This window comes from Metopolophium dirhodum, chromosome 1 (assembly GCF_019925205.1).
Source record: "Metopolophium dirhodum isolate CAU chromosome 1, ASM1992520v1, whole genome shotgun sequence".
In the NCBI taxonomy this organism is placed as follows: domain Eukaryota; kingdom Metazoa; phylum Arthropoda; class Insecta; order Hemiptera; family Aphididae; genus Metopolophium; species Metopolophium dirhodum.
Window position 1 is genome coordinate 6,555,265 of NC_083560.1, and position 25,298 is coordinate 6,580,562.

The 25,298-nt window shown below is 29.9% G+C and overlaps 1 protein-coding gene across 2 annotated transcripts; it reads left to right on the forward strand.

Annotated features, from left to right (window-relative positions):
- Positions 1-21,123: 21,123 nt before the first annotated feature.
- LOC132936277 (ring canal kelch homolog) lies at positions 21,124-23,835 on the forward strand. Of its 2 annotated transcripts, none has more exons than XM_061002971.1 (6): positions 21,124-21,168; positions 21,241-21,341; positions 22,594-22,721; positions 22,795-22,916; positions 22,977-23,276; positions 23,354-23,835. In XM_061002971.1, the coding sequence occupies exons 2-6, from the start codon at positions 21,313-21,315 to the stop codon at positions 23,357-23,359; spliced, it is 585 nt and encodes a 194-aa protein (XP_060858954.1). In that variant the 5' UTR covers positions 21,124-21,168; positions 21,241-21,312; the 3' UTR covers positions 23,360-23,835. The 2 variants fall into 2 exon arrangements, with proteins under 2 accessions (XP_060858954.1, XP_060858955.1); XM_061002972.1 differs by having other exon boundaries at positions 22,594-22,669; positions 23,024-23,276.
- Positions 23,836-25,298: the final 1,463 nt, after the last annotated feature.

A 25,298-nucleotide genomic window follows, 5' to 3' on the forward strand; every position in this document is an offset into this window, starting at 1 on the left:
CAGGGCGGGAAGGTGAGGGCGCGCAAGCAGTCGTTGTACACCCTTAGAGCGCTACTTGGATCTGTAGTCACGAACGCCTTCAGGATCTCGTTTGGTATGCCAGACGGTCCAGAGGCTCTCCCTACCGAGAGTCTCTTGGCCGCCTTCGTCAGGTCGTCTCTCGTGAACCGCGGGATGGTCCTGGTGAGCTCTAGGGTGTCACGCGCGGGGTGGAGCGTTTCAAACATATTGTGGACTGCCGCAGAGGGGGCCTGGTCCCAGTTCGTTGCGGGAGCCGCGGGGAACAGGGTGTCGGCAATCTCAGCCTCTCTGCCCCTGGAGGCCGCTCCCGGGTTTCGGGTGCCGAGTTTTCTCATTACAATCTTGTACGGCTTGCTCCATGGATTGACGTTGACCTCCCTGCACAGATCAGACCAGCACTTCCACAATGTACATAATAAACATGATATTAAATGTACTTTACATAATAACAATAACTGTAAATCTACTAAAAAATATTTAAATACATACTAAAACTGTTATAAAGGTTCATAATAATTAAAGTTTACTATGACGATTAGGATTAAAAAGAGATTTCTGGAACCACAACCTGCTGGCACAACCCTATACCTGATGGCACAACCCGTGAAACCCGTTGCACAACCCACATACATCTATACATCTATACACCTACACCAATGAAATTATGATATTTTTGCCCATTTTTTACTAAAATATTGTGATGTTTCCATAATATGGTTTTTTCCAATTTTGATATTTTTACTTATTTTAGCAAGATTTCTGTATTTACACACAGACAGCTATGTTTTTTTTTTTTTTTTTATCAAAATCGGTACATTATAATGTATATTCACATTGTCGAGTATATTTTTAGGTTCCTGCATAAATATAAATATAAAAAGGAACTCACATAATTTGGCGGCGCACTGCTGGCCAGCTGCTACCTGCGCCTAAATAGTTTGTGTCCACATTAGTGGCACTAATATTACAATTTTGTAACGGGATAAACCGTCACTGTATTAAAATGGTCCTTTTCAGGACCACCAAACACAACAGTATGGCAACATAATGCGACACAAGTAATAGACGCGACATATTAGAATAAGTAGTTTACCAACAGGAAAATTTCACGGAAATAACAAGCAAGAACCACATTAACAAAGCGAACACCAACGGGTCGAGGTGTGGTTATTGCTTATCAAAGCAACCATCCTCGACCAATCACAGGACAACAAAGGGAAACAAATAGTATATATACCGGGGACAGTTCACCGGTCAAATCAACCCACCACACCAGTCTTCAACATATCTTCTACAAGTCAACAAGCACTATAGAAGACCCGAAGACCTGAAGACCCGAAGACTATCAACGCAGCAGCAACACCGACCTGAACGACACCGGCGAAGCTGATCCGACCTAACCAGTCCACGACGACGCACCCTGAACGCACCGATCTAACGTGATCGCCCGATACCGCCGAGACTCAACAGTACCCGGCATACCTGGCTAATAAGCGCCACTTCACGGACCGACGACGCCAAGCCTACCGTGTACATCCAGCGATCGACGACAACGGATAGCCGCCACACCGGGACCTGATTGACCCACCGACGGCAGCGTATAATATAATTATACTCCGGCGATCCATTACTGACAGTCCACCCGTTCAATCGAGTCCAGTCACACCGTTGGACGAATACCAAGACACGCCGGGAACCGACTTCGCGACGTAACTTGGCCAATCGACTATTCAGCAAGCCGACAAGTAGTACCACGTTTCCCCCTACGGCGAGCTATTTCGAGTTTCGCCGCGAGGAAGAACCGAACCCACACGACTTGCTCGAGTCCGTGCACGGACGGTTTCTACTCTCCCCTATTATTGTATTACTTCTACGAAACGTATAGGCAAGTCCCGACTATTGTTTTGCTCGCGCCTCTTCAGGCCCGAACCCGCCCGCCGCGGCCGCTTCCTTAAGCCTGCCGCGCGGCCCGGGATAACTTGCCCCGATCATTATAAACATTACTTATTGGTTATATAATAAACGAATCATAACAATACACAACGCATTGGTATTTACGACACGGGACGTCACGAACAGACGCTCCGTATCAATTTGCAATATAATTCACGATTCATATAGTATAAAAAGTATATAATCGTCGATTATCACGGTCAATGATCAATATTATTCGACAATATGACTAATAACAGTCGTTCTTTCGTGGCGATTAGCGCCGTAATGACTACAATAAAGGAATTATAATATTAGTTTACGCGTTCCGTGTTGATTAGCACACACTAAAATACAATAAATACAATATAAAGAATACAGTGATTCACGCACGTAATAATTACAATACAGAAAAACTAATGGCGATTGGCACCTAGACAATATAATTTAATTCGGCAGCCATGTAAATATCGTAACTAAACAGCCGACGCGGCGGCATGCGATGACGAGGTTTATAATCTGCATATTACTTAACAATAATTCACAATAAACATTTAATACAATTATTGTAATAACGACTGTGTGTGCGTGTGTGACATAACTGTGACATATTAACTGATTTGGGGGGGGGGGGGGGGCTAAATTTATAAAATCAATACAGATCCCCCGCGTCTCTTCACCACTTATTATAATGTTTACGGTAGTAATATATTACAAAAACATTTAGTTTGGTACTCAACAGTAATAATAAAATACTTGATAAATGAAATACAATAATATACACCTCAAGTACTCAACAATTCAATGCTAATTAATTATTTATTTGTAATTAAAAATAAAATAACATAGTTACGCAGTGTTAAATCTTATAATTTTAAACAGTGATTAGATATATAGCGAATTTATTTAATATTCTTAAATTTAAAACTACCAGAAATGTCTTTTTCTATATATATATATCACAATTGATACATTTGAAATCTATCTTGATGCATAGATGTGCGTACCAATTTTTTACTTTTTTCATAGCTGAAAAAGACCCCTTATTTTTCCATTTAGGGGTTGAATTTCCAAAAATCCTTTCTTAACGGACGCGTACAACATAATTGGTATCTGTATGCCAAATTTCAGCCCGATCCGTCTAATGGTTTGAGCTGTGCGTTGATAGATCAGTCAGTCAGTTTACTGTTTTATATAATACTAGCTCTCCGAGCGTCGCTGGGGGAGACCCCCAAACCCCCCGAGTTGGCGAAGAGTCTTAACTCCCTCGAAATTTCGTAAAAAAATCATATAGCTGCCACGAGTTTTTTGGTGTCTAGCAGGTCAGTCACCTTAGTTATTGTCGGATAGCGGACAATGTGGAAAGGCTGGGTCACGGCATCAGGTATGCAATCCAACTGCGTCGGATCGCGGACAACGTTCTTTAATGCCGCCGAAAACGCGACATTACATGAAAAAGAATTTAAAAAATGTTGGGCGTCCATGCAAATCATATAGCCAACGAATTATTTGAGTGTCTAGCAGGTCAGTCACCTCGAATGACATTCGCCGTAGTATATAACTACACACAATGCAAACGATATACTGCACAACCCATAAAAACATATTGTGTATACACCTATGATATATGAACTAATTAATACATACATATCAATATAATATTACAGTTGTCAGGTGAGTTAAATGGTTGAGGTAATCAAATAGCCACTTTCTTATTTTGGTAATTCATAATTTAATGTAGCATAAAAATACTGTTATTCAGTTACTTCTAAACATAGCTAATAGGCAATAATAATATTTATACCTGTGTTACTTCTAAGATAGCGGTTATCTATACTCAAGCTATTATTCAACACGAATATAAAGAACTTTATATAAGTGTGTACAACGATGTATCATATTATATATTCATATCATTAAAACTATCATTCATAACAACAATTGATTATATATTCTATAAACTTATATTAATTATTACTTATCCAGGATGAAATGAAATGTGTGCATACGTATGCACTAAAAAAATGCAAATACGCAGTATAATATGCATATATTATTTTATAAAAAATATATGTTTCAAGATTTAATTATAAAAAAATATTTTTTAATCATAAATATTTTGTTTATATATTTATTTTTTGATGATTTGGAGCTGTTATACTAAATTTATTCCCAAAATCTAATTTAAAAAAAATTGAATTTATCGTATACAGCGGTTATTAAATAATATTAGGTATTAATTAGTATTCATCCAACATATTTACAACATCTCACATTTTTTTATAGTATTTACAATAATAAAGTACTGCATTGATGCAGGTACTCCAACTAGTTATGATTGGTTCTGGAAGTTAATAGGGATCTCCGGTGCGTATTTTTTGAAAATTATTATACGTGATGATGCTTTTTTAAATATTTTCTTTATGTTGGCTACGATTTTATGAACAGTGCCAAACTGATTTCGTACTTCCTCCGAAACTCTATGAAGGCCATGAGCAGCACATGTACCATTTTAGAGTAGAATGCGTTCAAATAGATTTCCCACACTTAATCATATACAGTACTATTTATTTATAAATCATTGAATTTCCATATTCAATAATTAAAAACTTGTTTATTTTTGTTGATTTCTTAAATGCTTTAACATAAAATGCATTTATATACCCACTCGAAATCTTTAAATATGCAAAATCATATAAATTTAGTAAAATATTCAAAAATATGCAACATAAATTAATATGAGCCATGAAGTAGGTTAGGTTTACCAACATTTTATAATAACAACTTATATGATATATTATAAGTATATAGATAGTCGAGTGGCATAGGTATACACAATTTTACCTTTGGTAAGAGGGGAGGGGGTTTATGAATCAAACAATATTTTAAAAGTGACACATTACCTAATGTAAAACCAATACCTTTTCTTTGCTCAAAATTTAAAAAGTTCATTAGGATTTATCTTCTATATTCACCGTAAGGAGCACATCAGCACGTCATTTAGAATTTTTAGGGCATTAACGCATTTTTAAACGGTATTTTTTAGCGTTTTATAGGGCATTACATTCTCATCCCTAGTTATAATGAATGTACCCATTCTTTAAATAGTCATAAACATATATTAAATGTTGTTCCAAATCGTGATAGATTATATAAAAGAAAATAATATTATTGTTAATGTTTGAAAATTATTTATTATACATACATTTTTTTAATGATAAGTAGTATACCTTTACTATAATAAGTATAAATTATTTGTAATCAAAGCGACATCCACTTACCCACCTTTTTCGTCATAAAGCTGTTTATAACTTCACAAGTTGATTATTTAGTGTAATATACGTGGTTGTATCTATTTGTTGCTTATTATGAATTGGCCATCAAACTATCCATTTTAATATTACCTATAAGGCCATACTGGGCACTGATTAGTAATTACCAAGACCAAGTACTACCTATTAGAATGACACCCAATCCAGTTTTTTCAGCGGTTCAGTGAACCACAAAATGCATGATCAAGACGTCTTCTGCATGTTGAAATGTTCTGAGGGGGAGCTAACAAAACTATTTATCTAAAATAACCCATAGGGGGCTTATATTTAAACCATTATAAGGGATATTTATGGGGGACTAAATTTAAGTCAGGGGGGCTAAGCCCCCCTAGACCCCCCTAGTTTCGCCAATGCTTATAAGTTGTAGGTAATATATTTAAAGTTGTAAATATTTTGTTTTCAATGACTTTTTAACATTATGTTCAATATACTTAATCATATAGAAATGAAACCCCTGGAAATGTTACTTACAAGTTACAAATACAATTGATAAAAATTGGTTAAATAGGAAATCATTTAATTTTTTTCATATAACGTAAACAAAATTATTAAACGTTAGTATTTTTACTTCATAATAATTGCATATTGTATAAGTATTAAAGTGCTTTGGAGAGGTACCTACGGGAAGTTAGAAGAAAAAAATTCAACTATATAATTTAGGTGGGTCTCAGTACACAATTGAGGAGGGGGCCCCGTTGACATTTTCCGACTAAACGACAGTTAAATCCTGCACTACTGACCTAAATATACTACATATATGCTTATTAAACGGGCGACCTTAACTATATCTCTAATCTGAGCGGCTTCAAAAACATTGTATTATATTATTAATGAAAATTAGTCCGTTGATACTAATTTAACTTCAAACTTGTTGCGCGTAAGCACATAAATGTAAAATCGCAAACTTTGAAAAACAATAACCGAAGACCCCGGTTTAATTATCATTTAATAATAATAAAAAGCTCTTCTGGCTCTTCAGCAATACAATAATAGATATAATAATAATATAAATATAAAAAGGAACTCACATAATTTGGCGGCGCACTGCTGGCCAGCTTCTACCTGTGCCTAAATAGTTTGTGTCCACATTAGTGGCACTAATAATACAAAATGCAATATAATTCACGATTCATATTGTATTAAACTATATAATCGTCGATTATCACGGTCAATAATCAATATTATTCGACAATATGAATAATAACAGTCGTTCTTTCGTGGCGATTAGCGCCGTAATGACTACAATAAAGGAATTATAATATTAGTATATGCATTCCGTAATTACTTACACTTTTAAAAAATATTTGATTAATCATTTTCATGTGAGTTATATTGTAGTCTGGACATTATTTTTCCTAGCGTCGGAGTTTTTCCCCGAGGGATTTTTATTCCAAAATTCTTCACAATCGTGTTCTAACCATGGAATTAAATAAGAGTCGTTTTTGTGCGGTGGACATTGGAAAGTTGAGTGGAGTTCTCACTGTGTTCTGAGACGCGTTATTCAAATATTTGTTTTATTTTACTTTTCAGTAATCTTCGCCGTTTTTATTTTACGATTAATTATTTATTTCCGGTTTAATATAATATGTTAATATTAAAATATTCACATTTCAGCAATTATTTTGTCATTATGCCTGACGATTTAATTATTAAGAATTGAAATGATAGACTATAGTAAAGTAATAAACTACTCATACGAAAAAAATACGAAATAAAAAACAAGTATATAAAGTATATACAAATACCGACTAAGGAGTACGATGAACAATGACCACTTTCATGTTCATGGCCGTCGAGAAAAAAATACTAATCGAACTCAAACAATGACGAAATAATTAACTCCGTTGGAGAAAATAACAAATTATTAAACAAATTATTACCATAATTAAAACAAGTTAAGTTAAAAGTTACGTCTAAAGATAAATTTATTAGTACTTTGTAAGTTGGTGTGTTTATTTTATTACAGCATAATATTTAATATTATTAAAATATTATATTATGTAAAAACATTTTAAGATTATTAAATTTTGATGATTAAGTTAGTTTTATTAATAGAATATACATACCTATATGCATAATATTTTTATAATATTATTTCCCTATATACATTTAAAATTTAAATATAATATACATTACATACATAAGTAAAATAAAATTTCTAGAGATGAAAATATTTAATGGCCCGGAGGAAATATTGTATTTTCCTGGCTTGAATTTTTTTCCTACTCCGTCCCTGTTTATTATAAGTTCATAACATTTTTTTTGTATTATTAGTTTAAAAATGGTTTACAGCATTAATTATATTAATTTCGTTTCTAGTTAAAGATATATTAATTTTAACAGTAAGGATAAAATAAATTAGTGAAGGGGTCCAGGGGGCAATGTTTTAGGGGGCAAAACTTTACCCGTCGTCTATTGTAAAGACTCGCACATCGTTACTGAATTTATTATTCACAAAACAAAAAATCGCATATTTATCTAAGAAAATATATTAAACAAATATAGGCACGGGAATCAGGAGTTTATCACCATATCACCTCCGACCATCAAAATCACGATTATTATAGGTGCGACTTTTATAATTCGACTGTGTTAACAAAACTGGTATTCTCTTTTAGCTAATATGGTTAGGTTAGGTTATAAGGGGGGGTCTGGGGGTCTCCCCCGTCTAAACTGCAGCGCTAGTTTATTATAAAGTCGATAACACTTCAGTAGGCCGCTGTTCGGCGTTCACAGCTGCGCGTACCTCGGTAAGCGTGCGATAGGGTTTTCGAAAATTAAACATTATAATATTTTGAGTTCGAAAATCGTAAACGCATACGGCCTTAAAGTTACTATAGGTTAGGGTAGGTGAGGCGGTTTGATATTTAAGTTGGTGGTTCAAGAATAGTTAATACCACCCACCCACCTACTAAAAAGTTATATTAAGTACAAAAACTTACCTAAAAATAGTACTTCTAATTGTATCAAAAAAATCGTGTACACAATCAGTTGCTGCAGAGCAATCAACAACTACTGTTAAATTCAAAATTTTTGAGCTACACTGTATGATACATATTGTATTGCATTTTTCTACTAATTTTGGTATTAATGAACGTAATCCTTTTACAAATCATTGCATATTAAATGCGCCATCATAATAGCTTGTCAAATTTTGCCTCCAAAATTATATTTTCTGATAATAAAATACTGTCACATCGTCTTATACTTTATGTGATATTGATTTTACAATGATATGTGTGTTTTATTATTTTTAATTTTTTTTTAATTTTTATTTGTGTCTGTTAATACGTATCTAAAGTAACGTATAAAGCATTAGGAATAAGAATAGGTATATTATTGTTAATAGTTGTAATAAATAGAATAAGTCTTAAATTGTACTAACAAAATAAAATTTCAATGAGCTATATTAAAGCATTGGTCACTAGAAAATCAGTAGATGACATACAGGGCTTAGAAATTAAGTAAATTTAGAATGTAAATTATATAATATTATTTAAAAATGTATAAAATATATGTTTTTATGAAAAAAAAAAATAGACTCATGAGGGCATGAGCCTTCGTTTAACAAGGGGAGTGTTATGAATTGGTATTATTAAACATAGCAAATAAGAAAGGATGTAAAAGTTACTAAGCACTAAACAATTAAGAAATGTAGTATTTATAAAATAACTAGAATTACGAAACTAGTTGATTATTGTAAATTAGTATAAACAGGTACAATCCTGAAACTGCAAGTAAGCACTTTTTGTATAGGAGGGATTGTCCTAGGTAAATTTAGATATAAGGAAGATGAAGATGGTAAGACAGGCAGTGGAGGATGGACAGTACGATTATCTGTATAATATGTTGAACTCAATAAACTCTATAGTTGAAAAGACGTGTGTTTGTTAATTAATAGGTTGATTTAATAAATCTATATAAAAACTCTACAAGTGCTTGGATTTCGTTCAACAGTATCTTTTCTGATAGGAAAGTGAATGTAGTTGGTATTTCGGTGGATCAAAAGTAAAAAGTGCCTTGAAAAATAAATGAACATTTTCTTAATTTAAATTAAGGAAAAACGAGTATTTGTACACAAAATTGGTTTTCGATTTTTTTTTTTGGTGTAACTCTAAAACTAATTATCGTAAATACATGACATTATGAATGAATGTTTATATTAGCATTTCCTATACAACATAACACCACAACATATCTTGAGCTGTTTACGGACATTTTCAGTTTCAAATATTTTTAGTTTTCATTCTATAAATATCAATACAATTTTATTTTTTGAATAAAAAAGATTGAAAATTTAATAGAAGGCTCCTAATATATTTTTTCAATGACAATTTATTTTTATAAGCATTTAAAGTTCAATTATTGACAAAATATACGTAAAGTTCACGAAAATGTGCTAATTATTTTGAATTAGAAATTCCTAAACATTTTTCTTTTTAAATCTAAGATTTGAAAAAGTAATACAAGATTTCTCATAAGTTCATATTATTACAAGATTGGATATTCACTCGATTGCTCATGTAACGATTTTCTTATTTTGTTGTAATTGTTACAATATCAGTTGAAAAAGATTAAAAATATATTGGCACAATTTTTTTTTATAAGCATTTAAAGTTCGAATTTTGACTAAATTAATCGAATAGAGTATTTACAAATAAATTATTTAGTAGGTAGTTAAACATTTATAAAATGTTCAACTTTTATCGCTAAGGATTAAAACTTTAAAACAATGTTCCGCGTGAGTTTTTAATTCTATTAGCAAAAATCTAAAAAATACATAAACACAGTTTTATGTATCGTTATTTTAAGTTCAAATTTTTATAAAATTACATATTAAAAAACCAAGAATAACTATCTTAGTTATTTTGTTGTAATTTTATAATATTTATTCAACCGGCTACCGTATTAATAATAATAAATAATATTTAACAGTATAAATATAATATAAGATATCCACACTGACATACCGTCACTGCTCAGAATCGTATTTCGTATACAATAATATAATATCATTTAATTCAAATTTAATACCATCCATTATACAGTGACCCACTTGTAACCTACTATACAGCAGAGGGATATCCACTTACCCACCTTTTTCGTCATAAAGCTGTTTATAACTTCACATGTTGATTATTTAGTGTAGGTAATGTATGTGATTGTATCTATTTGTTGCTAATTATGAATTGGCCATCAAACTAACCATTATTGTATTACCTATCAGGCCATACCGGGCACTGATTAGTAATTACCAAGACCAAGTACTGAAGTACCTACCTATTAGAATGACACCCAACCCAGTTTTTTCGGTGGTCCAGTGAACCATAAAATGCATGATCGAGTCGCCTCTGCATGTTATAATAGATAACATAAATAATAATAGGACAAATTTTGGAATTGTGGTTACATCTTTGTACAAATTGTATAACAATTACTGATGTGGTTTTTGGGTCGATAGGCCAAATACACCGTAATCCAAGTGCGAGCATCACGTGACAATGGCACCCGGTAATCCTTTTTGGATTTTACGGGTGACGGGGGGGGGGGGGGGGGGGTGTACACATCTTGGAATTGTGGTTACAAATTTGTAGAAATCGTATAACAATTACTGATGTGGTTTTTGAGTTGAATTTCAAACTTTCGGGTGCCAGCGTCACGCACCTGCCTTGCATGTAATTTTAACGCTTTTTTACCCAGAAATACAATTTTATTGATAATTATAGATAATTAACATTCAATTATTCCTTAAAATAATAGTAATGTTAAACTTTTGAGGGCTCTGGGGAACTGGTTAAACTTATATGTTTATGTTCAAATTTCATATACATATTGGAACTTACTTAGGGGGATGATACCAACTCTTAAAAATAAATAACATGGGTACTTTTACCAAGCCTATAATTTATTTAAAATTAAAATGGTTTTATCATAAATACATTCAACTTGTTGAATGGTATAAGCATATATAATATACAAAATTGTGTAAATGTTCTATTGGCATCATTAGAAATAATAGCTGACAAATTTTTACATCAAAATAAGTGAGGCGCGTCCCCAAAAGGGAAGGGGGTGAATGGGTGTAATAGTAAACATAGGAACCCATGCATTGGTTGTCCCCGTCTTACACACGTATGATATAACAAATTTTCGTTCACTAGTTTCAATAGTGTGCTGTTAGTTTTGATATTAGAGTGATTTGGCCTATAATCAATTTTTTATATAATAACATTATCTGTGCTTAAGCGTTGGTTTTTATTTGTTTATTTAATTTTCAAGCGAGATATGAGCATTTTTTACTTTTTATATTTCACATTGAAAAATAAAAAAATTTTTAAAATCGGAACGCTTAATCACAGATAATGTACTGACCTTAAAGTTTTATAATAGGTCAATTGACTCTAGTATCATAACTAATAGCACACTATTAAAACTAGTGAACGACAACTTGCTATGTCGTGCGTGTGTAAGACGGAGACACAACAAATGTATGGGTAGTGTCCTCTTAATACACTTTGTAAAATTATACATGTGTGTCTATCTTATGGCCCTACAACCTTCTAGTCATAGGTTATACACAAGTATTATAGATTACAAAATGGATATTTAGGGCATATAATAGATTAAATTAAATGTATACTGTGCCTAGGACATTTATTGAGCTTATCATAATGGATGAACATGAACAGAAAATATTACAGAAAATGAATACCTATAAAATATAAATTATTTTTTTAATATTTTTATTCTGTAGTAGAAGCTTAGAGTAATAATAATAGATAACAATATAATATTTAATTTATAAATTTTTAGAAATGGCCTATCAATTCTGTAATATCTATGACGTATACATACCTGAATACCTTGAAATGTGAAATATTGGTTGGACTAATTTATTATTTATTTACTTAGTAGTATACTAATATCATAGTTAGATTTAAAAGTAAAAATTTTTATGAATTTCTAACTCAAAATAATTTGCAAATTTTTGTCATTTTTACGTATTTTGTCAATATTTGAACTTTAAATGCTTATAAAAAAAAATTGTGATTATGGATTTTTAATTTTTTTCGTCTACCTTTACGTTACGACCTGACTGAATGTCCCTAACCGTCTGAAGAGCTCTTGTCCTGGGCTTCTATATAATATATGATTGTGTCCTTTGGAGTGGGTGGTTGTAGTAGTGGCTAAGCTCGGTCATGAGACAGAGTTCAGGTCTCGTATTTGGTATGCTGGTCGACTCGTATCCTGCGTATGGCGTTGGTTTTCCAGAAAAGATACGTATGTGATGGCACCTTCTATAGTTTAATTGTTTCTCTACGCTTTTGCAACGACCTCCGCATGTTATACTATACTAATTGCCTTATTAGTTATAGTGTCAAATATTATTAGAAACGTGCGATAATATAATATAATATACGACTACTTAATACGTGGGTACGTAACAATAATTTGAAAATTTTCGTCATTTTTACGTATTTTGTCAATATTTGAACTTTAAATGCTTATAAAAAAAAATTGTGACTATGGGTTTTTAGTTTTTTTCATCTGCCTTTGAAACTATATACTAGGAGCCTTTTATTAAATTTTCAAGCTTTTTTAACAAACAATTAACATTTTATTGATATTTATAGAAAAAAAACTAAAATAAATGGAAACTGAAAATGTCCGTTAACAGCTCTAAATAAATCAAAATATTTGTAAAATGTTATGGTGTATAGAAAATTCTAATATAAACATTCAGTCAAAATTTCATGTACCTACGGTCATTATTTTAAGAGTTTCACCAAAAACCAAAATCGATATTTTCGAAAACAGAATTTACGTAAAAATTCTCGTTTTTCCTTAATTTTTCTTTTGCTTTTCACGTTGCTTATGAAAACTACTGGGGAATTTTTACTTTTGACCCTCCAAAGTATCAACTAAATTCACTTTCCTATCAGAAAAAATACTGTTGAAGAAAATCTAAGCGTTTCTGCTGTCCTAAAATATGATGACAGACACAAAAATAAAAATAATTTTAAAAAAAACACACATCATTGTAAAATCAATACATTCATCGCTCCGCTCAGAATCTAAAATCTTCTATAAAATTCCTTTATGCCTATATGGCTATTTGACTAAACATATTAAAATTAAAAACGAAATAGCTTGGGCTAATATGCTTATTATATTATAAGCCGCCTAGAATATGGCGTAGTTGGTATTATTTTTAGTGTTAACGATTTTAAACGTATACAATATGCTAAATAGTAATTTGCATTAATCACTAGGTATTGAATATTAATCGAATAAAAATTTATAAAAGCTGAAAATAAGTACTGCACACTTTTAAATGTGCTACTTCACATTTAATATTAGCTACTGCACAAAATTTTAGGCCCTGACTCAATACATTTGAATAATATTTTTAACAGGTTAATATTACGTTATAAAAAATATATTAGCTCTCAACTATTTAAAAACTAGGCATACAATTTTTTTTTTAATTTTTACAATTTCAATTTAAAACTAAATTTAATCATAATATAAATAATCCGCCATAAGTTGCTTCAATAGTTGTACCTAACATATTTGGTGACATATTTTTTTCTTTTTGACCAATCACATAAATGTAATCATTATTTAAATAACAATAATATACATTCAAATACATACATAGGGTACCAATAAACTTAAATAATTATATTTCATGTAAAAACTCATTTCAATGACATGAACAGGGTTTGAGATAAGAATTTGCTTAATTTATTGTCTTGAAAAAATCTGGTATAGGTCAGATTTCAAAGTATATTTATATATATATAAATGTAGTGCTTATTTTATTTATTTAAGTGTTTTCTTTTTAATGCATTAATAGTTTTTTAATGTATATTTTCTACTTTAAAACAATGCAAGCAATATCAATTATAAAAAACTAGTTAGTCTTAAAAAAAAAATTAGATTTTTATTTTGGAATTTGAAGTGAAAGAGTATCCGTTTTAGAAATTGCTATTTTATTTAAATTTTTTTTGTGTGTTTATTTTGATGATTTTAGGCTCTTTTTAGTCCTGAACCCTGTTATGACCAAGTTCATACCAAATATTTTACATTTTATACTAATATTATTGTGAGCCATTAAATAATTTTACTTTAATTAGAAGCATGGGACTATGAAAAATTTATTTCAAAATTATGATACAGTTTAATAAAAATGTTCGTTTTGCAGTAATGCAAAATATGAGTAAAGATATAACATGTATTCAAAAAATTAAAACAAACTTTCCAATCACTCCAGACTTAAAATATGTATATTAAAATTTAAAAATGATGTTAATAATATTATTATGAGTTTAATTTCACACTAATAATTATTATGACAACACAAATATATGACAGAAAAATTTAGTATGTATCATTATACAATGTAATACCAATATCATTAAAAAAAAGTAATAATAATAATAATATATATTTTTTAAAATACATTACATTGAGCATTTATACTATTGTTTCTATTAGTAATAATTGAAATATAATTATTAATCACATACCTATTTTTTTTTAAGTTCATTATTTGATTTAAATAATTTACATATTATATTGTGTGGATTAAACACGACATACATTATTTTATCTTTTGAGTTGTAATGATTGATGTTGTCACCTCATTTAAATTAATTATAAAATATCATACAAATAACAAAACATTAACATTAGCAATTATAGCATATTTGAATGAGGTAAAATAACCTATGTGAAACTGATTTGGAATCATAATATATTATGTAGATCAATAATTTTCTATTCACTTTTTGTATATGAACTAAAAAGTGGAGATTTTGGTATAACTTTTGTAGAGTATAGAATTTCAGGAAAAACCCAAACAGTGTCCAGCTGAGTATTGTAATTATAAACTTTTTTATTATAAAAAAAACATACTTAACAATTTAAACTTAGAGAACATTGTTAGTACTAGAGGTTCAAAGAGAGTTCAATGGAATAATAAATTATATTTATATTTACTATTTCCCTATATTTATTACATTATTAAATGAGTCTATGCTTAAACAAATTACTTAAAAAATAGCTATTTTAAAGTATTCATATGCTCAAATTGGTTAAAAATAATTGGTTTTGTGCAAATAACCTTGTAAAATATAACTACAGTCTACAAGTCTTAAAAAAGTTATATCAATATAGGTACCAACTAATTGTCTAAAACACTCGCAATACTTTTATTTGCAACAAGTTATATACTCTCAATACAATATGATTATGACTGCCATTTTAAACTTGCAGAAATTTGGTCTATGCCAGATGTATTAATGAGTTCAATCATCTTCTAAATTGTATTGGTTTCTATATTTATTACACTATTAATTAATGCCAACAATGTTTAAACAAATTAGTAGAAAATAATTATAAGGCATTCATTATTAGGTACTGCATTAAATGTTTAAAATCAAAAAGTTATAAATACTATAATTTTATAAACACAAACCAACAAAAAACCATACATGCAAATATTTATTCAGTAAATTGTTGAATTCTATGAAATTATTACCCATGGTCAGGAATTAAAGCAAAATAATGTTAAATACATTATAAAATCAAGATATTTAAGTACTGAAATATGCTGAATTGTGCCACTTTACATTAATATAAAAATGTATCGTCATACATAACAATATGAATATGGAAATATAATTTAATAAAAAAATGATGTCACATTTGAAGTCTTATGAACAATGACTTTTAAAGAAATTAAACATTGCTTTTCCATAATAATTTACCATACATAACAATAAAATTTTTCTTAAAATTTTTGAAGAAAATGGATCATATCTAATAACAGTTTTAATTTAAATCAATAGGTTGAATAAAAATGAAATAAACAAAGAATACACATTGAATTGTGATATAAAATAAAATTGAAATCATAGATAGGTATAAATGTACAGTGACTTTTAGAGAAATTGAAGAATACTCGAGAATAATGACGGCTATGGGATTAAAGTAAAATAATGTTTAACACATTAGCAAATCTAGATATTTAGGTGCTGTAATATGCAACTTTTCATTAAAAAAAAAATGATGTCACATTTGAATTCTTAGGAATAATGACTTTTAGAGAAATTAAATATTGGTTCATAATAATTTACCAATAATATAAATTTATTTAAGTATTAAATTGTCATGATAAAGTGTATACCTACCACCATAGACCTATAAACTAAGTCATCATGACAAAATAGATTTATTTATATTATTTATTTTGTCAAGAATAATATTATGTTTAATTTCTTATGACACACATCGTTGAACGATGACCAGGATTGTCAACACTCAACAACCATGATCATAATCATGCAATGATATAAATAATTCCAATGACTCATGTAGGATCTAACTTTCTAAGGTAAGCTATAGTCTGTGTCTTGTGGCCTGTGGTAAGTTCTATAACTCTAAATTATCTAGTTTACAGCACAGAACAAATTATAGATCTTAATCTTAATCATCATTTTTTTTTTTGTATTTTTTTTTTTTAAGCAATGTATCCAAAGATCAACTATGACTAAACTGTTAAAGCCTTAACAATATTATTACAAAACTAAAAGAGTTATTTTTAAATTTATTTTGCCATTAATCATACTGAATAATATTAACTAGGTATTAAAAACAATTTATTTTAGTGGCTACTGCTAGTTAACAGTTTATGTACATTGTTTTGGTGGAAAATTATCTTGATACATTTATTTAAGTTTGTTTACATTAATGAGCTGAATCTTGTTCAAGATTTTACTTTCTTGATTTTTAATCAAGTAATTATGGTAATTGAAATGAAAAAAGTCTGAATTTTGAAAACTTCTTGAAGTTTTGTGTTAAATAGGAAAATAATAAATATGTAACTCAGTAATGATAAGTAGGTGGATAATTTAGCTAGCTATAATATAAAATATTAACGAGAGGGATTTGATATCACACTCAAGTGGTATAACCACTTGAATTCATAAAAACGTCAGCGTGAACAGTCTCAAAATATCTATTTTTCAACTTTTTGTCCTAAACTATGATAACTAGAAAGTTGGTTGATAACTCATTAAAAATGGATTATCAAGTAAATGATAAATGTGGAATAAAAATGTTTTTAAAAAAATTATTTGATTTTTCACAGACAAAAAAAGAGTTATTTTTCGCTAGATTTTCATTTAGCGTGGTAGATTTCCGAAACTGGAGAACGGATTTAGTTGTTTGGGGTCTTGTTAGATTCACATTGAATAGGAGAAGTGCAGTGAAGATTTTCAGAACTTTATCTCCAATCGTTAATTCACTACAAAGCTGTAAAGCTGGAAAACATAAAAAACCGCCCAATAAAATTTGTTTTAATTTTTTTTAATGTTCTGTAGTGAATTAACCATTAAAGATAAAGTTCTGAAATTCTTCACTGCACTTCTCCTAAACAATGCGAATCTAACAAGACCCCAAACAACGAAATCCACTGTCCGGTTTCGGAGATCTATCTCACTAAATGACAATGAAAATGATTTTTCGTGGGGCTGTTCACACCGACATTTTTCTGGATTCAGATTGTTCTACAGCTTGGGTGTGATATCAGCTAATAAATTTCTAAAAATTAAAAATCAAGAAAGTTTACATGCCGATCCCTGACTTGGCAAGCGTTTTTTAAAAATACTAAGTACATTAACTGCACATTTACTTTTGTGCATTATTTAATTCAAAACTGACAATCCAATTTGTATGGATCGTTTTCGGAGCACACCACCCCACCGCCTACGCCGTTCGCACTAACGTCTAATGGGCGGTGAACATCCGCTCGAACCGAACCATTCACGTTCCGTCACAATCGGTTACCGGTTCGTACGTATTCTACAATTTACGATAGCCGGTCATCGTACCGTTCGTGTCACCCCAACCCCACCGCCATTGCGCAGACAACTCGTCGCTCGTCGTCGACCACGTCCGACATTATAATAATATTACGACGCGACAACAACAACAACAACAATAATAATAATAATAATAATAATATTTTATTCGTCGATGTCGCCGCCGCGTCCCCGATAACAGCATAGATTACACTCGTCGCAATATTGTTGTTGCCTTGTACGCGCGCACAAACTCACCGACGATCGATCGAAGATCCTTTGCTGATAATAGATAATATTGTTGTTATGATATTGTTGTTCCATGATATTAGAACGGCAAAGATCATCGCGTGACGCGTATTTTTATTTTACGCGGTTTTTGTTAATTATATTGTTATAGATTTTTACCTGTTTGTATCGAAATATTGTTATTGATCACTCGACACTCGGTCACTGTTGCCAATCGCCCAATACGAACACCACCGAATCCGCCGTATAGGTCCGTGCACGACAAGATAAGGATTTTGACAAAATCACGAACAATTGAAAATTATTTAGAGTTAAGCTACGGTTTCCCAAACAGTGGAACAGCACGGCCGCGTCACGCTATGTCCTACTTGAACGCGTCGAGTGCGGGCGAATTCAATTCTGGCCAGCATGTTCAAAACGTGGCGAAAATCAAGATGTTTTGTTTTTCGCCGCGTTCACGCAGGACATAGCGTCAGACACCGACCTATGTCCGGACCGGTAGTGACGCTAGACGCCCAGGGCAACGTACAAGATTTTCAAGGAAGAAATTTGAGTTTCAATAGTGTTCAGAAGTTACATGTTCACAAGCGATACATACCGTACCCGTATCGGATTCAAACTTCAATACGAGCCGGTACGTAACTTCCTGTCGGTAGGTAACCATTCCATATCGATACGTATCAAATTTTTCTTCTTGAAAATCTTCGTACTGTTGGAATTATAAACAAAACACCCTATATAATGTAGTGTATAAGTATTATATATTCACACTGTAGTTAAGCAGACGCCGACTGTACATTTTTATAATACTATAGCGACTAGGTATACTGAAAACCGTGGTAGAGTCAGACAGTCAGTATTTGGTGGTCGGACTTGGTTTCAAAGTTATTGCTATTGTAAGTTTGATGTTAACGGTATTCGCACCTGGTGGATAGTGTACTATCGCAATATCGCTCAATTCGCTCTTACCCATAAACAATATATTGTGGCGCAATGGAAACGATAGTGATCGATCAAATAAAATTATTGTAGTACAGGTTTTGAACATACTAGTTCAGCGGTTCTTAACCTGTGGTCCTCGGCCCCCTGGGGGTCCGCGGCAGCCTTAACACATAACACACGTCAATAAGTGACATGAATGCATTATTACAATATTGTTGGATTATTATTTTTTTTTTTCATATACATAGTACCTATGTAGATTCTACACCAAATAATTGTATTATTAGTATTTATTAAGTAAAATCAGTTTTTCTTGTTCATACGAAATGTATATGCGTACAGCACTGTAGTCTCGGAAGTCTTATATTTACTGCTACTAAGTGCAGCTGATCGATCGTAGTCAACTATAGTTTTATACATATTACATTTTTTATAAAAAATTATATGTAATAAAATATTTATAAATGTGTATGTTTTTTGTTATGTCTACTTATGTTATTTGTTACATAAAATAATGATTATAATTTTGGTTATGATAACATGAGATGTTTTGTAAAAAAAAAGGTATTTGAAAATAAATTTGGTAAGGGGTCCGCTATCTAAAAAAGGTTAAGAACCGCTGTACTAGTTCATTAGTTTGTCATTCGGAATATATGAATGACTTATTGTTAGATATGACTGTATGACTGATGGTGTTTGTCTGTACCACGGTGTGTTCTGCTTCACCTCATTTAATTTGCGTTTTGCACACGGTAGAAGCACAGATTAATGGTACAATCTATAAAGGTCCAAGGTTTCACAATATTTGTGATTTAATCTAATATAGATAGAATCATAAAAATAATATTAACACCTAAACTATATTGTATTATTTTTTTTAATTATTTAAATAAATTCTTACAGGTGACATCAAACGTGTATATAACTAATAAGATATAAACTTAATAGAGTAGGTAGTCTTTGTGACTAATTATTTTCAAAAGGATCTGTAAAAATAATAGTGTCTAAAATTAAAAAAAACTTAAATTGCTTGGATACAATTAGGCACCCATCTAATGAACGTCATTAACTCCATATCATTTATTTCAATAATTATTTATATTTAATAAATATAACTAAAAAGTTAATAATGTATTTAAATTTAGTACTAAATTTTAATACAATGATTTACAACCACAATTTTTAAATTATTTTCAAAGGTGTTGTGTTGGTGAAAGAAATGGATGCCTTACAAATGTCATCATGTGAAAGTGATCCAACAAAAGTTCTGACATCCAAAGTATATGAACCATCAAATTTTAGAAATGACTCTCACTCCGTTAGAATACTAGAAGACTTACAATCTCGACACAAGTATGTTGACAGTGATTTTACCTTAATTCAAAATAAACATCAGTAACACATTTTTGTTTTTAGAAATGAAGTTTTAAAAAGATTTGAAGCAGATGAAGATGAAATTGTAATTGGACAGGCAATGTTTAATAATTTTGATGAGAGCAATAAAGATCTTATTGATATAAGAGAATTAGATTCCACCATTCTGAAAATATTGGTAGATTATATTTATACTGGACAAATTATGGTCACAAAAGAAAATATACAGGTATAATTAAATATTTGATTTGATATAGACTTCAAACAACATATATTTTATGTGAATTATTGTTAATTTCTAAGGTGTTGTTACCAGCAGCAAATGTCTTACAGTGAGATAATGTAAATGGTGTATGTATTGAGTTTTTTAAAAAACAACTAGATCCATCAAATTGTTTTAGAATCAAAGCTGCATGGAAATGTTGTTGAGTTCTGAAGCAACACTTTTTGTATGACAAATATAACTAAATTATCTATATCAATCAGTAATTATTTATAAAAATAATGATTATTATTTTCAGAGAAGTGGTGAAAGTCGAAGATTTTCCATCCTTATCTGCTTATGATTTGGTGAAGCTTATTAATTTCCTGTAATGACCTTGCTGTTCCATTCAAAGAAAAAGTAAGCAAACTACAATATTGGTAATTTGTCTTTTAATATTTTGTATGGAAAATCAACTTAAAAAAGTTGGGCAGGTGGGTATCGTTCTGCTTTACAGTAGGTGTCTAGAGGGATTGCTATAAGAGATGTGTTATATTATTAGAATTCAATGATCTAAAATCTTATAATATATTCTTGTATACGAAAAACGACTGTGAACAAATACGGTTTAATAATACATATTACCATGTATATTTTATGCCATTGTTATTTAAGTTATCTATTTTGAAGGAGCACAAATACAAAAAATAAGTTATTAATTTTAAAGAATGTTTGGTTCTAATAATAATGGTATAGGTTTAATGTTTCTACTCACATTATTTAATAAGTTTTGAGGAATTGTAAAAAGAAGCGTAACGTCATTGGACTAGGCTCGTGGTTAATGCATATCTTATATGTGTAAATGTTACTTGCTTCACACAATAATTTACCTACCTTTACAGCATATTTTTAATTTTTGTAGTATGTATGTGGTGTGTTTTTATATACAGAAAGCGTTAGTGGAACCATAATATTTCTAAAGTGTTTAGTTTTTTTGAAATATTTAAAATGTGTATCTAAATAAAGCTTTGCTTTACGCTGTTGTTACTACAATGTCTGTACGTAACAAAAATATCTCTTTTAGAATTTTTAATATTAAAAAAAATCAAACGTTATATTGAAATTCTGATAATTCTATCGTATTAAGCATAAAAAATAAATAAAATGTTTAAATTGGTAAATCATTGTGTAAAATAAGGAACTTTAACATGCGTAAGATAGGCGATTAGCCCAGCCCAGTGATGTCATACGGTTATTCTAGATAATATTGCTTCTTAATAATAATATCATTAAAAGCATCCAAAATTTAACTTTGTTATGTCTATTTCCACTTAAAATATATTATTTCACAAATATCAGTTTTTTTTCCCCCATAATGCGAAAATAATAATTCTGCCATATTATGTTGTTATTGGCAATAAAACCAATTAAAAAAAATATTTGGCAATATAATATTATGATATAATGCTGAAATCTATTACTACTATTGTTCTTGTGTACCTTTAAAATTATGATTTTATTGTTTTTACCTGCTGTTTTTACCGATTACCATAAACTATAAAGCCATAGAGGTATAGTATTTATATTTCACACAATTAGCACAATATACAAACGATTTGGGAACCTCTAAATTAATATAATTTGATTTAGTTTTAAAAATTTGTTATTTTAGGTATACGAATGTCATTTCATGGGTAAATCATGAATTGTATCAGAGAAAAGATTGTTTGCCGGAACTAATGGAACATGTACGTTTGCCATTATTAAAGTATTATTATTATCTAAAAAATACTTCTAAATGTATGTTATTTTCGTAAATATGCTATAATTATGAATTTATGTATTTTATTAATTATTATTATTATGTTTTTAGGTAAAGATAATATATTTTATGCATTACAATTTCATCTACAAAAATCAGTTCATTATATTGGCATTTCAATGTATTTGGATACAATTAGGTGTAAACCTAGACAGTTTGGTGATTCACAAAAAGTATAATTCCGTTTTGATTAATTTATCTTCATAATTATTTAGTACATTTCATTCTATTAGGTTATTCTAATGTTCAGTCGGTCTAATACATCACATGTGTTATACAGATTACACTATCAATTACAGAATGGTATAACCCAGCAACCAAACTACGAAAGAAATGCACCAGGGATAAATGATTGTCGTCAGACACCTGGTCTAGGTGTAATAAGGGATCAATTTGTGTTTGTTGCAGGAGGTGTAAATAAATCAAGTTTAAAATCTAAAATGTATGCTATGATGGAGAGTATCTTAAAAGAGTTTATAGACCAAGTGATGGATCTTATATTCCTGATATGGAGTTATGCCGATTTTGTCCTGGTAACTATAACAATATTATTTTTAGGATATCCTTTGTAAAGTTATTTATATTTAATTTATATTACATTTTTACATAGGAGTAGTGACATTCGATGGTTTATTGTATGTTATCGGTGGAGAAACTAGAAAATCTATTGTCAATACTGTAGAAATTTACGACCCAATTACCAATACTTGGACCATGGAGACATTGTCATTTTCAAGACATGGACTAGGAATTTATGGCGGAGTAGTTGTTAATAAACCACTAAATTATAACTAATTAGCTTACATGACAATCTCATTGTTGGTAGAAATACGAACATCTTATTAATTATAAATAGTTTATGATAAAACGTGTATTGTTCTATACATTTTTGTTTCAACATTTAGTAAAAATTTTATTTTATAATTTAAATTGATTATTTACAAATTAAATAACTGAGGTATAAAGTAAATTATAATGCAGTATTTCAATTTATTTCTGGTAAACTTTTTTTTTGTTAAAAACATGAATAGATGAATCCAACATTACATTTTCAAACTCAAAAATACGTTGGTGAGTTTTGTCATAATATTTACTTCAGAACCTCATAAAAAAATGCATATGACTACAACATTTAGTGAGTTACTAGTTTACAATGTTGTTTGAAATAATATAAATTTATTATATTAATTACACTGTTATTATACAATACATGTTTATATTTAATTTTTTTTTCTGAAGATTAGACAGTGTTCAATAATTAATTAAAATAAGTCAAGTGACATCTTGGGTACTCCGTAATTTATTGTCTATCCTATATATGTAAAAGTTGCTCTCTTCACACAATAATTTACTTAATTGTAAAGTATATTTTTTAATGTTTGTTGTAAGGGTGATGTGTTTTACCTTTTATGCACCAAAGATTGGTAGAACCAGAATTTATCTTTAGTGTTCCGCTTTTTTGTAATATTTAAAATCTTATAAAAGATATTCTTTTTACGTGCACCAGTAAATTATCGCGACACAACTGGCTATTTTCTCTTATAGTATTTTTAATATTTAATAAAAACTATACGTTATTATGCTATTCTGATACTTCTATCATCTTAAGTACCACACATTTATACATAAATAAAATGTTAGAGTGAAATCATTGTGTAAATTGAGCTTTACAAGTGTAAGATAGGGAATTATATTGAGCTCGGCTGAATGAAGTCACAAAGCTATTCTATACACCCTATTATCACCTTAAATAATATTTTGTTTTACATCAATGTTTGACCAAATTGTTTTTAATAGTTCTGATTTCAATAATTTAATATTTAATAATAATTGAATAATTTAAAGAAATTATTTTTTGTGTGTTGTGCGCTCCTTTAAGTTGCATTATGGTTATATTTTTTTATTAGTTTTACTCAAGCCTCAGTAAGACACAACTTACTGATATATTTATTCAAGTGTATAAAGTATTTATTAAAGGATGAACAAAATGTTGAACAATTAAGTATTATATAAACCATTGTATATAGTACGGTTATTTTTGTATACTGTCAAATAAACTTGCTATACTTATTATTTGTGATTTTTATTATAGATATGTATTTTTAACTATTTTTTTTTGCAAATTGGACTGTTATTGTAGATACTAATATTTTTGTTGGGTTGCATAAACAATTTAATAAATTTAACGGTTCACTAAAAATTTAATGGACCAATCGTGGGCCACTGAATCTTTTTTAAGGGACCATTAGCTCACTATTGATTCATTAAAGGTTTTGTTCGACCCAGCAATGATCTATAATTCTTAAAAAAAACAAAATAATAACCTAATATAAGATTTAATTTGTATGAGATAATTCCTTTTACTCACGTTTGTATTGTTTTGAAATATTTATTATACTGTATTTTATTGTTAATTATATTATATAACAAAATTATGATTTTTTTTTTTATTGTTTAATAGGACGTTACACCAACATTAATTGTTGTTTCCGTCGTACAAGTGCGTAACATAGAAAATTTTGCTCTCAGAAAATCACTTTTAAATCCGCTAGTTT

Excerpts from the sequence above, each read along its gene's own strand:
- LOC132936277 (XM_061002971.1), top strand. The coding sequence starts at position 21,313 with ATGACCTTGCTGTTCCATTCAAAGAAAAA. Across the intron at positions 21,342-22,593 it reads CTGTTCCATTCAAAGAAAAA|GTATACGAATGTCATTTCAT; the intron begins GTAAGCAAACTA and ends TTGTTATTTTAG. Across the intron at positions 22,917-22,976 it reads AGTTTGGTGATTCACAAAAA|GTTATTCTAATGTTCAGTCG; the intron begins GTATAATTCCGT and ends TCATTCTATTAG.